Consider the following 13,854-nt stretch of genomic DNA (forward strand, 5'->3'; position numbering starts at 1 on the left):
TTGGGTTGAATTTGTATTTTTTTTTTTTTTTTTTTTTTTTGCGTTCCCCAGTTCTTGTTTAACAAAAAAAATGTTCGATTATATATGAAGCCATTAGTTTTTGACAAAACAGCGATAATAATTGTTTTGTTTTCCAAATCTGGAGTCAACGAATCGAGAGTCCCATTTTATATAAGCATAGTGATGACTAAAAAAATGAAGGAAAGGTTTATTTGTTTTAAAAGCCGTTGGGTTTGGCGGCTTTGACTTGTGTCTCACCTGCTCTATTCTTCTTCTACCAGCTCAATTCGCACTTCATTTTTTTTTTATTCCAACTCGATTCGCACTTCAGAGGACTGAGCGATGGAGAGCGGCCCTGATATTGATCGGACGGCTCTGATCTTCCTGGGCACTGGATGCTCCGGTTGTGTTCCCGATGTCAGATGCCTGATCCAGCCCTCTGATCCTCCATGTCCCGTCTGTTCTCAGTCTCTCTCCCTTCCTCCTCATCTGAACCCTAATTACAGGTCTCTCTCTCTCTCTTCAATCCCAGAAGCCGCGATTTCTGTTTCTGGATTCCGTTTCAAACAATCATCTGGGTTGTTCTTAATCTGAGAAATTTGGGTCAAAAGATTGAAACTTTCCGCCAGAAAAATAATAAGATTATTTCTGCTATATCTTATGCACTGCAATGAACCTCACTCGGGTGGGTCTTAATCTGGGAATTTTGGGTTGGCCTTAATCTGAGAGATTTGGGTCAAAGATTGAAACTTTCCATCACAAAAAAAAAAAGATGATTTCTGCTACATCTTATGCACTGGAATGAACCTCATTTGGGTCGGTCTTAATCTGAGAAATTTGGGTCAAAGTTCGAAACTCTCTTATGCACTGTAATGAACCTCACTTGGGTCGGTCTCAACCTGATAAATTTGGGTCAGAAATTGTAACTTTCTACCAGAAAAAGATGGTTTTTGCTATCTTTGAACCGCAACTAATCACGTGGGTCGGTATTAATTTGAGAAATTCGGATGAAAGATTGAAACTTTGCTCGAAAATGATGACACTTGCTATGATGTGGAGAGAGTAGAATTTATATCTGCCTACAAAAGGCCGCCTTGATGTTCTTGGGAATTTAGTTACCTCTTCTCCTCTGGTTATGCATCCTTGATTCTTGGATATGGCAGATGCAATACGTCGCTCCTGATCGATTATTACAGCGAGAAGGACGGCAAACACAGCTATGTAGTGATTGATGTCGGGAAGACATTCAAGGAGCAAGTCCTTCGATGGTTTACATTCTATAAGATCCCTCGAGTTGATTCTGTCAGTCCTTTCCTTTCTTCTGTTCTTCATACTCACATTCCTCTATCTTCTACGACTTAATCATTTCAGTAGCTTTCTTATGGTCTTATAGATCATTCTGAGTCACGAGCATGCGGATGCAGTTCATGGCCTTGACGATATACGCTCTGTTCAACCACGGAGTTCAACCAATAACACTGACACAAACCCAGTCTTCCTAACTCAATTCACAATGGATAGGTGAACAAAATAGTTGTGGCTTTTATGATCCTTAGGCCAGTTTCTTGGCCTCAAGTCTCATGGGCCTTATGCTTTTGACGCAGCATCGAGAGGAGGTTTCCTTATTTGGTTCAAAAGAAGCTTAAAGAAGGTCAAGTACCGAGGCGGGTTTCACGGCTAGACTGGAGAATAATAGAAGAGGACTGCAGCAAACCGTTCACGGCTTCAGGCTTATCTTTCGTCCCTTTACCGGTCACTACTACTGCTTGTGAAAAAAATGCAGCGAAAGCTCTCTCATATGCAATGAAACTTAAGCCGTTTGTATTTTTTATGCGTGCGCGCAGGTGATGCATGGAGAAGATTATGTTGCCTTAGGATTCCTTTTCGGTGAGAAACGTAAAGTGGCTTACATTTCTGATGTATCTCGCATCCCTCCAAGCACAGAGTATGGTAAGAATCTTCATCATCGTCGTCATCATCATCATCATCTGATAATCTTAACAGTTCACCACCATCTCTCTCTCTCTCTTCTGCAGTGATCTCCAAAGCTGGGGCTGGACAAGTAGATCTTCTTATCTTGGACACAAACACAACTCAGAAGGTAAAATCGTTCAACACAAATCATGTCCTGGACAAGGAAAAAGTCCTCTTCTCTGTCGCTGAGATTCATCTCGTTCTCTGCAGAAATCATCTCGAGCTACTCACATATGCTTCCCCGAGGTATCGCTCGCCATCATATTTCGTATACTTTTCCTTCCGTCGGTGGATGAAGAAAAGAGTTTCTGAATCCGATATTTCATACGCAGGCTCTTGAGATTGTGAAGAGGGTTAGTCCGAAGCGAGCGTTTCTAACAGGGATGACGCACGAGTATGATCACCATGTGCACAACGACATGCTCATGGAATGGTCTCAGCGGTATGTATCTATGTATCAGAGTTGAAGAACAACACCATTGGTTCAGCCATTATCGTCTTGTTCGAATGTTTCAGGGAAGGAATCCACGTCCAACTTGCCCGCGACGGATTGAGGATTCCGATAGATTTATGATTTCTGGGTAATGATGTTAACAGTAAGAGTGGTTGTATTCATCCATAAACTTCAAACTCATTGCTTTGGAACTTGTCGGAAGGTTTTCCTCTGTTTCCGGCGTTGAATGGGAGGTGGATCTCAGGGTTTTTGGATTTCAAAAAATGATAAAACCGACAATCTAAATTTTTTGAAATTTGGTTTTCCTAAAAACTCGGAAATCTACTTTATGAAAAAAATCAACTAAAAACTAAAAGCCACATTTTTTTAGATTTATAAACTTTCAGAATCCAAAAGCCAAAAACTAAAAACTAAAAACCCAAAACCAAAAACAAAAGCCAAAAACACTAAATAAAAACCAATACCATTCAAAAAGTGTATTCGTATTAAGAAAAAATAAGTTTCATTCCAAACTATTTTTAGTTTGATCTGATATAATATTCGAGATGATCAATCATAATTTTATTTATTATAAAGTGAATATAATATATTATAAAATTTTGAAGAACAGAGGCAAACATAAAATGTGAAAAAAATGCACATGTTTTTTTTTTCTGCCAAAACGGAACTTCAAAGTTCAACCATAAAAAAGTAATAATAATTTAATTTTGGTGGTATACACTTTACCTAATTTTGATGACGACATTATTATTATTTTTTGGCAGACGCTCAATAATTTAATTGATACATCTTAGTTTAAAACTTCATCTATCATTATCTAATTGAATTTAACAAGGAAAAATTATTCAATCGAATTACTGTCTATTTAATTTCACCTTAATTTTATTTTATATACCTTCCTTGGATATTCAAATTTTGAATTTCCTTTTAAAACTTCATCTCCTCGGTTTCGCTTTTAGTTTTAGCCCTAGCAAACTCGCTAAATCACTTGGAGATTTGCTCCTCTTTAGTCTTTAATGGGGTTCTTGAGCTGCTGATCTCCTCCATTTTAGCCACTCCTATTCGTCTTTTTCTTCTTCTGTCGGGCTTGCTGTTTCGTTGGAGCTTCTGGCCTGCGTTGCTCCGTCATTTTCCCCAGGTGATCGTCGCTGAAATTCATCCAATTTTGTTGGATCATCCCTCTGGGGTTGCGACATTTGCTTCGTTTGATTAGATTTCGCCGAGTTTATTGATCTTCCCAAGCGTGTCAAGTTTCCGCTCTCTCTCTCTCTCTCTCTGCATCTGGGCCCTTCTAGTCGCTAGTTTCTGTGGAAGATTAGGGTTTGTGGATCCCCATATCACCCCGTGAATTAAGTTATTCGAGGACTTGGCTACATTTGATATATGTTATTTGCTGCAATAACGCATATATTCTGCTCGTAGAACGTAGAAATCCAGAGATTTTAATTGGAGAAGAGAGATCAGCTAATTATAACACGATGAAGAGGGTAAAAAGCGAATCTTTTAGCCCTAGGAGGTTCAAGTTGTCGCATATCTTGCTGGGTGTTGCTGGACTTTACTTGATTTTTTTAGCGTCTAAGTTCCCGCATTTCATCAAGATGGTAGCTACTTTGACCGGGGATACTGAATTGGATGATAAAGTATCGTATACGGACCATGTAGATTCGAGCAGAGCATTGGTGAGTTCTTTCCATAAAGACAGCTTCCATCGTAGATTAGAAGATGATGAGGACCAAAACGGGCCTTCTATGCCAGATAAAATGCCAGTGGCAGAGAAGACAAGTGGAACAAAACCCATAAATCCACCCGAGTTTCGATATGGTCGAATAACAGGAGAGATTACGAGAAGTAGAAACAAAACCCTTCACACATCACCGATTGAGAGGATGGCAGATGAGGCTTGGACATTGGGATCCAAGGCTTGGGAAGATGTGGATAAGTTTGATGTAACAAACATTGAAGAGATTTCCTTGTATGAAGGTAATAATGAATCGTGCCCGTCTTATATCTCGATAACTGGAGAGGAGTTGGACAAGGCAGAAGGGGTCATGTTTATCCCTTGTGGTCTTGCTGCAAGTTCTTCTATCACAATTATCGGTACCCCACAGAATGCACATAAAGAATCTCTACCCCAGCTTTCAAGATTGAAAAGAGGGGACGGAATGGTTATGGTTTCACAGTTTATGGTTGAACTGCAAGGGCTGAAGGCAGTGGATGGGGAGGATCCCCCTAAGATTCTCCATTTGAATCCTAGAATAAAGGGTGATTGGAGTCACAAGCCTGTAATCGAACACAATACATGCTATAGGATGCAATGGGGGACTGCCCAGAGATGTGACGGTACCCCATCCAAGAACGAGGTTGACATGCTTGGTAAGATTTTAACATTCTTTTGGAGAGTTTGCCAACACAATATTGCAGGATTAATGTGTAGCTGATATGTACAAATATTAACCTTGTTATCCATTTCTAATATTTTTTGGATTGATTTACTCTTACTGTTGATTTTTGAGATGAGAGCTTCACGTGTTCATTTGCATCGATAGCCAAAATCCATGACAATGGATACTGGACTCTCAGTACTATTGTTCTTTTAGTGCAATTGTGTTTTGTTATCCCCTATTACTTGATTTGCCTGAACAAATATTTCAGTTGATGGATCCCGAAGATGTGAAAAATGGATGAGGAATGACTTGGTAGACTCAAAAGAATCCAAGACAACTTCTTGGTTCAAGCGTTTTATTGGACGTGAACAGAAACCAGAAGTCACTTGGTCATTCCCTTTCGCTGAAGGCAGGCTTTTTGTCCTAACTTTGCGAGCTGGCATCGATGGCTTCCATATAAACGTTGGAGGGAAGCATGTGACTTCTTTCCCTTATCGACTGGTATGTTATGTCACATGATTTTCTGAAATTTGTATTGAATAAATCTTCCTGAATGCTTTCATGCGCATGTTATCTGTGAGTTTGGGAACGTTGCTATTCTTTTGCTGCTTTTGTTTGTATTATGCATTCCTCTGTCTTCAGTATAGTAATTTACTGCTCAACGGGATGCTTTATGCATTGGACTGCCCAATATAGTAATTTACTGTTCAAATCGAGAGCTTTAGTCTTCCTCTAGTGTCTTCTGTTCTCCTGTATATAAGAGGGAATATACAGTTGTTTATATGAATGTTTGGCATGATGTGAAAGAGGTTTTAATGCTTGTCAAATTCTGAGTCTCAGGGATTCACCCTCGAAGATGCCACTGGGCTGGCCATTAAAGGAGATGTAGATGTTCGTTCTATCTATGCTACTTCTCTTCCAACATCTCATCCAAGTTTCTCACCACAGAAAGCATTAGAATTTTCCCCAGTGTGGAAGGCTCCTCCTTTGCCAAGCAGACCTTTTCGTCTTTTTATCGGGGTTCTATCTGCAACTAACCATTTTGCGGAGCGAATGGCAGTAAGAAAGACATGGATGCAGCATTCAGTTATTAAATCTTCGGATGTAGTGGTCCGCTTCTTCGTTGCTCTTGTAAGTTATTAGCATTAGTCCTGTTTAGGCTTTAAGCACATTCCAAAGAAAATAGCCTTTGAGGAACTTAGCATTGAGTTATGTTGGTAAATCTGACATAGATAATACTGGAAAGAATGTTAATGTGACTGTTCTTGTGCATTAATCGGTATTAATGTGCTCACTGTTCGGTCAAATTTATCATTACGGTATGGATCACTTGGGTACAAATTGACCTACTACTATCCATGATAACTATCAAACTGTTTTCCACGAGCCTATTCTCCTATTTCTGCAGTTCTGCTTTGTTTTACTAATACACATGTATATTCTGTCACTTGTGTAAACAAATTTGTAGAATCCAAGAAAGGAAGTGAATGCAATGCTGAAGAGGGAGGCTGAGTATTTTGGAGATATTGTGATTCTGCCTTTTATGGATCATTACGAGCTTGTAGTTCTCAAAACAATTGCCATTTGTGAATTTGGGGTATTCAAATTTTCAACCTTTCATTTGATTTATTCCATCGCTGTTTAAATTTTCGGCTGATGATCTTTGCGTAAGGATCATTTCATTATCAGCTTCTCACTTCTAAGCTACTATGCAGGTTCAGAATGTGACAGCTCCATATATAATGAAGTGTGATGACGACAATTTTGTCAGAATAGAACCAATTTTGAAAGAGATCGATAGAGTCCCTCCTGGAAAACCCTTTTATATGGGCAATTTAAATCTCCTGCATCGTCCTCTGAGAACCGGAAAATGGGCAGTTACATGGGAGGTATGTTTGTCCATATACTTAGTTATATGCGTCTGGTAACTGAATACTGAATATATTTGTGTCTTTCTACTGTAACAGGAATGGCCAGAAAATGTGTATCCACCTTATGCAAATGGACCTGGATATATAATATCCAGCAACATTGCTAAGTACATTGTTTCTCAGAATACAGATCAAAAGCTGAGGGTTTGTCTCTTCCCTATCCTCCCCTCGGCAGAGCATCTCTATCAAACTTTGCATTGAGTACATACTAAAATAACTGTTTCCGATAATGTTTGGACAGCTTTTCAAGATGGAAGATGTAAGCATGGGAATGTGGGTGGAGCAATTCAACTCTTCGATGCCTGTTCAGTACTCTCATAGCTGGAAGTTTTGTCAGTACGGTTGCACGCTAAACTATTACACCGCGCATTACCAATCTCCTAGACAGATGATGTGCCTGTGGGACAAGTTGTTGAGAGGCCACGCTCAGTGTTGCAATTTCAGATGACAAAACAAGCATCAGCCTGGTTGGTGACATTACAGGATTACTGGCTCGGCATGGTAGAGACCCTTTTGTAAGTTCATCCTTAATGTTAATGTTTGCCCTAGAAAGGTGAGTGTTGCAATCTCTTGTTGTAAATGGATGTCATGGAGAATCGACATATCAGTCGAGATTTAAGTATAAAAGATCGAGCTTTTCTCGAGAAGTTTGCTGTGGAGATTGTTTGGGAGCTGAGAAAATCTGGGAAAAGGAAAGAAAAATGTTTCCTTTTAGATGAAAGATGGAAAAAGACACTGAAGCATGTTCATTGTGTTGGTTCACATCTTGACCCGACAAGAATACAAGCGACAACAATGCCCACAACCAGAGCCTCTGGTCCAGAGGAACCTGTCGGCATGACAAGAAAACTCTGTTCTTGATGATCGAATCTATTAGAATGCAAAATATGGGGTTCACAGCAGTGTAGCTCATAATGTTGGGGTCGTTTTGGAAAATTTAAAAGTATAGGGTTATATAATAAAATAGTAAAGTTCTGGGGATTTAGCGAAAATTTAATCCAAGTTGCTGTACCGCGCTTTCGACAAATATTTTGGCGGGGCCAAAAAATTTGAAGTGGGAAAAAAAAAATCTGGCGCTTTTCGCCGTCTTCTTCCAGCTTCTACGGCAAGACTCTTCGTCTTCGTGTTTGGTATCATACTCATACATTCGCCATACTCTGTATACATAAAGGATTTATTCTCTCATACTCTGCATTTTCTGGAGAAGACGAAGAAAGCTTTGAGCATCGAAGAACGATGGGCGACATAAGACACTTGGAGAGGATGGGAAGAGAACTCAAGTGCCCGATTTGGTAATTCGGCCGCAGAATGTCTCCGTCTTAATGAATCGTGTTCATTGGGTTTATGGTGAACGTGGGGATAAAACCCTATTTTCTATTATTAATTCCCAACCTGATTGCAAGGAGGGGCTACTGCTAATCTGATTGATCCCTCGTTCAGGAATTCATATATATTTTCGTAGTTGATTTGAGTAATTTCTCTTGTTCTGAATACAAATTGAGTTTCTATGTTCAGTCGGCCGTGTAGAAAATTTTAGAATTAGAGTTTTTGAATCTTTTTTTTTTAATTAAAAGGCTTGGCTCTGTACTTCAAATTTTGAATCCTTGCTTCAGTGTTACGAGAAAATCGTCCCAAATCTCTTTTTCTGACCAAACGTTTGAATTCCTGGCTCTTCAACGTTTCGCCATGTTGAAGTGAATTCAGGTTTAAAAGTTGTACTAAAATCTGGGTTTGGCTACCTTTCTAACTGATTCAATTTCCATTGGCCATTTGCAGCTTGAGTTTGTTGAATTGTGCAGCTTCACTTACATGCAACCATGTGTTCTGCAAGTAAGATCCTGTGTTATATGTTTGCTTACACAAGGCATATGATGCTAATTCAAAGTTTTTACTTTCTTCATACTAACCACGTACTTGACGATTATCTTTTGTTCTAGTGCTTGCATAGTGAAATCTATGAAAACAGATGCCACCTGCCCAGTTTGTAAAGTTCCTTACCATCGTCGAGGTACTTCCAATGCTCTTGGACTAGCCTTTTGCCTCTGTATCAATCAACAATTTTTCGTTTCTTCCCTCTCCAATTTGTCATCAACACTTTGTAACAAAGCCAAGCGTATCATGATTTGTTATATGACAGACATCCGTGCTGCCCCTCATATGGACAGCTTGGTTGGTATCTACAAGAGCATGGAGGTTGCTTCTGGGGTTAATATATTTGTAAGCCAGAATATCCCATCCTCAAAGAATTCATCAGGTACATGTTGCAAAATAGGGAAGAACATCGAGATTTGGTCATCTACTACTAAAAGCCTTGTTCAAGTGCTCATGGGTCAATTAGTATTTTGGTGACTGAACATAATCATTCCTAAATTTGCTGATCTAGGTTCCAATCGAGCAACTTTGATGCTGAAAAAATATAAGCCGACTTCCTTGTAGTTGTAGGACCTGTTTTTCAGAGACCCAAATGAAATTTCCATAAATGAGATTAGAGAACCTGATGAGTGCGTCTTTTGCTGCAAATGATTTTATATTGAATGGTTTTCTTTCTTTTATAAACTATGTATCCACAGATAAAGAAAAGCATGCCGGAACAGATTCCAAGTACTCCCAAAAGGTAACAAATGAAATTTGTCAGGTTGCAAGCAAGGGGCGAACATCCAAGGGCAAGGGGCCTAGAAAGAACGAGAAGGAAAACCTAGATGCAGCTGGACCTATTGTTCTAAAACCTTCGTCTCAAACCAAGAAAAGGGTGCAGCTACCGCAGCATCCGTCTTCTGAGAATGCAACCAAATTTGCAGAATCTACTGGAAGAGTTGGCATAGTCAAGGATGATACTACAAAGACTTTGATTTCTTCGAATGAGGATGCTTCTCCAAATAAAGTTGGGAAGTTGTCACTTTCACCCTTCTTTTGGTTAAGAGATGAGGATGCCGAGGAGAACATCAGTCAGTTTACAGAAAGTGATGATTTGTATTGTACACCTGTTGATGTTCCTTCATTCAGTGATTTGAAGGACTCAGATCACGAGAGCCCAACAAAGGTGAATATTTGGAACCATTATCTCCCTCATACGGCATTGCATCAAGTTGGTCTCTTTCATCTGTACATGTTACATGTCAGTTTTACTGTGGAGCATTTTCTACTCAAATTGAGCTTATCTTTGTTTCTGGAACTAGCATAATTGGGCACTACCTGGTTTATGGATTAGATACTAATTGTTATATTCACATTACCAGTTGTTTTGGATGAATAGCCCTGACAAGTTTTAGGCAAATGAGTGTCAGAATTTTATTTGGAAAACAAATTGTCCTGGACTGTATCGTGATGAATATTCATATTACCAGTTGTTTTAGATGAATAGTCCTGACAATTTGTAGGCAAACATGTGTAAGAATTTTATTTGGAAAATAATTTGTCCTGGATTGTGTCGTGATGAATGTTTGCAGGGAGATGAGCAGGAAAACCCCGCTCCAATGGACATATTTGACAGTGAAATGTTTGAATGGACACAGAGGCCTTGCTCACCTGAGATTCTACCAAGTCCAGTGAAAGCCAAGGTACAGGCAATTCTAATGCAGTGGTGCTCCTTGTACAGCTCTACGCTTATTTTCTTTCACAAATTCTGGAAATGGTTAAATTCAACTGAAAGGTTAAATGAATTGCAGGTCCCTGATAGCATTGAGTCTGATCAAAGTGGAAGGAAAATTTCTAAGGTAGCATCAGGAAAATCGACAAACAGAATGCATGAAGCAAAAAGTGCAAGAAATAAAAACGCTATGCTATGTTCTGGGGTTTCAAAAGTATCACCTGCAGGTATGAATCTTGGTGATAAACAAGCTATTACTGGCGCATCTAACCAGAGAAATCGGAACCCTAAAAAAAATGCCAAAGTCAGTCGTGCTAAACAAAGTAAGGATCATGGTTCAGGAGTTCAAATGGGTGTAGCAACATCTGAAGAGTCTGATGGGAAAGTTGGTGTAATAGATGGCAAGAAGGGGACAAAAAGAAAAAGGTCAATCTCTAAAGCCTCTGAAGATCAGCCAGTAGCTAGATCTAGTGATTTAGGCAATGGGGATCAGAATCAGATCCAGGGTTTATCTGATACAGAGTCTGGGAAGCAAACTTCTGGCAATTTCTGTAAGAAAAAGAGGGAGAGAAAATTAAATGCAATATCCCTTAGTCCAATAGATCTTTCCCAAAGCTTAGGGAATCCGAGTGTGGTTGGCCTTGTAGGTGGACTAACAAAAGCTGGGAAGAAAAAAAGCAAAGCTAAAAATCCTAAGAAGTGCTTAGCATCTTCTGCCAGAACTGGCGATACAGATATTCTAGCCTCTAATGAGAATTCGGCAAAAAAAGTCTCAACACTTAGGCCAAGCATGACTTCCAGCAGACGTAGGCAATCAAACCGAAATGGCATCTTTAGAGATGAGCTGACTCATGTTGATCAAGATGGTGATGGATATGAGTCCAAGAACAGAAAGAACTCTACTGAGGATGAAGATAGTCATACCACAAAAGTTCGACAGAATTGTTCGGAGCCTTCTGGGCATGATCTGCCTTTGCGCCGATGTGAAGTTCTTGCAAATAAATTTCCATGCGCCTTTTGTCATTCTTCAGAGGATTCAGAGGTTAATTCCTCACGTCTTTCTCATTGGGTTCTTCTTTGACCGTAATCATTTATTTAAGTTTTGCATCTGGCATGTTAAATCTACAGGCTTCAGGTGAGATGGCTCACTACTACAAAGGCCAGCCTGTTTCAGCAGATTATGATGGTGGGTCCAAGGTCATACATGTACATAAAAACTGTGCTGAATGGTAAGGGAAATCTGGGGTCTAACATAGTGAAAGGCTAGCTCATGCTTATGCCATAAAAATTGGAGCAAATGAGAAAAGGCACCAGTGCTTTGATGCACCTTTAAAGATCTGTTCTATGCCACCTAGTTTATTTGATTTTCTGAAAATCTGGCATTAGGCTCTCTTTTTTGTTGAATTTAATGTAATCTGTTGTGAAGAAGTTTGGTATTGGCTATTGTATTTGCAGGGCCCCAAATGTTTATTTTGAGGATTTTACTGCAGTCAACCTAGAAGCTGAGTTAACTAGAAGCAAAAGAATAAGTTGCAGTTGCTGTGGGCTTAAAGGTGCAGCCCTTGGTTGTTACTACGACAGCTGCAAAAGGAGTTTTCATGTTTCTTGTGCAAAGTTGATCCCAGAGTGCAGATGGGACTCGGTAAGTGTTGTGTGAAGTCTAGAGGTGAATCTGTATTTCCTTAAAATGATTCATATAACACCTTTTACATCAACAGGATAACTTTGTTATGCTGTGCCCCTTGCATGCATCCACTAAGTTACCTTGTGAAAAAACTTGTCCAAAACAAAGAAGACACATGCCTTCATCAGAAGGGTAATGCTGAATTTTGTCACCTTTTGTTTTCATTGTATGAATCTTGATGTGATTCAAGTTTTCTTATAAGACAACTGACAATATCAATGTCTTCTCTAGGCAACTGCACTCTCAGAGTAATCAAGTAGCTGCTAAAAGTGGCACTGCACCTCAAGACAGACGTTTGCATGGGCTATCAAAGAAACTGATTCTATGTTGTTCAGGACTTGCACTTGAAGAGAGGGTATGGGAAACATATTTACACGATTTCTTTAAGAAATTTCTTGATTCAAAACTTGAATGAATCCTTTGATTGCTTTGGATTTCAGGCTGTGGTTTCTGAATTTTCAAGCCTTCCTGGAGTTGTGGTCTTGAGAAAATGGGAATCCCGTGTTACACATGTCATTGCATCAACTGATGAGAGCAGAGCATGCAAAAGGACCCTCAAGGTCCTGAAGGGCATCTTGGAGGGCAAATGGATTCTAAGCATTGATTGTTAGTATTATTCATTTATCAACCTTAACAATATCCGTTTGCTGTTTTACCATAAACAATCTCTGAAGCTGTGACATACCTTTCTACTCAGGGGTTAAGGCCTGTTTGAAGGATATGAAATACGTGAATGAGGAACAATATGAGATTGCCACGGATGTTCATGGAATTCAGGATGGTCCACGTCTTGGAAGAGAAAGAGCCATGAACAAGGTTGGCCCTTTGTGTCTGCTGTTTCTCATTCATTAACATCAAAGAAATGATCTTTGTTTAGATATAATCTTACGAATTCTTTTTGGTAAAAATGTAGCAACCGAAGCTTTTCGATGGTTTAAAGTTCTATATCACTGGAGACTTCGATCCAGTTTACAAGGGCTATCTGCAAGACCTGGTTGTAGCTGCTGGAGGATCAATCCTGCGCAGACGGCCCATTCCACCACTGGCAACTGACTTGGTCACTTTGTCTGAATCTTCGACAATCATAGTATATAGCCTTGAACCGCCAGATAATATCGACCCCGACAAGAACGGGACTCTGATGAGCCGAAGGAAATCTGAGGCTGAAGCCTTGGCAAAATCTGCAGGAGCCGGAGCAGTGAGCAGTTCATGGATCATGGATTCCATTGCTGCTTCCAAACTGCAGGGTCTCCATTAGTCCAGATCTTCTGGGTTCTTTCCATGGAGACCGTATTACATTTGATGTGATAATTTAGATAACAACTGAAATGTGAAATATCATGTTCTTTAAAGTTCTGTCCACTGTAAGAAACTGCGGTACCCAGTTCTTGAAACAAGCTCTCCAAAGCTAAAAGCCTAAAACCTCGCCTTCAAGATTCATGTCTGTAATTTCTTCATTAGTTGATGTCGAATTGTTGATGCTGATGATGATAATTTTCTGTTTATGTACCAAATTTGTTATTTCTTCATTATTAGTTTTTAAAATTAATAAAGAGGGATGGTTAATTTTTATCCTCTAAATTTAGTATTTTAAAATTTTAATGTATTAGTTTTTTGTTGTTAATGCTTATTAATATATTGATGATTATGTGATGTGGTGTGACCCCAACTAAAATGTTATGATGGTATGAAAAAGTTAACAAATTAGGTTAAAGCTTTATTTGATCAGTTATTAATTTATATATTATAAAATGTAAAAATGTAAAAAAATTAAATATTAAAATAAGTCTAAATGATTTTCAATATTGATAGGGTCCACAAAAAAAAAAGGGGGGGGGGGG

The 13,854-nt window shown here is 39.2% G+C and overlaps 3 protein-coding genes across 3 annotated transcripts; all 3 read left to right on the forward strand.

Moving 5' to 3' along the window:
• The first annotated feature begins 241 nt into the window (after positions 1-241).
• LOC104812309 (putative hydrolase C777.06c) lies at positions 242-2,694 on the forward strand. The gene is made up of 9 exons (XM_010539416.1): positions 242-506; positions 1,164-1,302; positions 1,394-1,521; positions 1,605-1,752; positions 1,845-1,950; positions 2,037-2,101; positions 2,185-2,220; positions 2,307-2,416; positions 2,491-2,694. Exons 1-9 carry the CDS (start codon positions 343-345, stop codon positions 2,546-2,548), a joined length of 954 nt encoding a protein of 317 aa, XP_010537718.1. The 5' UTR covers positions 242-342; the 3' UTR covers positions 2,549-2,694.
• A 668-nt stretch (positions 2,695-3,362) lies between these two features.
• LOC104812319 (hydroxyproline O-galactosyltransferase GALT2-like) lies at positions 3,363-7,390 on the forward strand. The gene is made up of 7 exons (XM_010539428.2): positions 3,363-4,801; positions 5,081-5,313; positions 5,653-5,943; positions 6,281-6,409; positions 6,528-6,701; positions 6,780-6,887; positions 6,985-7,390. The coding sequence occupies exons 1-7, from the start codon at positions 3,907-3,909 to the stop codon at positions 7,189-7,191; spliced, it is 2,037 nt and encodes a 678-aa protein (XP_010537730.1). The 5' UTR covers positions 3,363-3,906; the 3' UTR covers positions 7,192-7,390.
• Positions 7,391-7,803: 413 nt separating this feature from the next.
• On the forward strand, positions 7,804-13,556 carry LOC104812328 (protein BREAST CANCER SUSCEPTIBILITY 1 homolog). Its single transcript, XM_010539440.2, has 14 exons — positions 7,804-8,035; positions 8,520-8,573; positions 8,681-8,751; positions 8,881-8,997; positions 9,314-9,783; positions 10,190-10,300; positions 10,409-11,371; positions 11,458-11,558; positions 11,785-11,971; positions 12,048-12,145; positions 12,245-12,368; positions 12,454-12,619; positions 12,711-12,829; positions 12,927-13,556. The coding sequence occupies exons 1-14, from the start codon at positions 7,980-7,982 to the stop codon at positions 13,269-13,271; spliced, it is 2,982 nt and encodes a 993-aa protein (XP_010537742.1). The 5' UTR covers positions 7,804-7,979; the 3' UTR covers positions 13,272-13,556.
• The last annotated feature ends 298 nt before the right edge of the window (positions 13,557-13,854 follow it).

This window comes from Tarenaya hassleriana, unplaced genomic scaffold, assembly GCF_000463585.1.
Source record: "Tarenaya hassleriana unplaced genomic scaffold, ASM46358v1 Cleome1, whole genome shotgun sequence".
Taxonomy (NCBI): domain Eukaryota; kingdom Viridiplantae; phylum Streptophyta; class Magnoliopsida; order Brassicales; family Cleomaceae; genus Tarenaya; species Tarenaya hassleriana.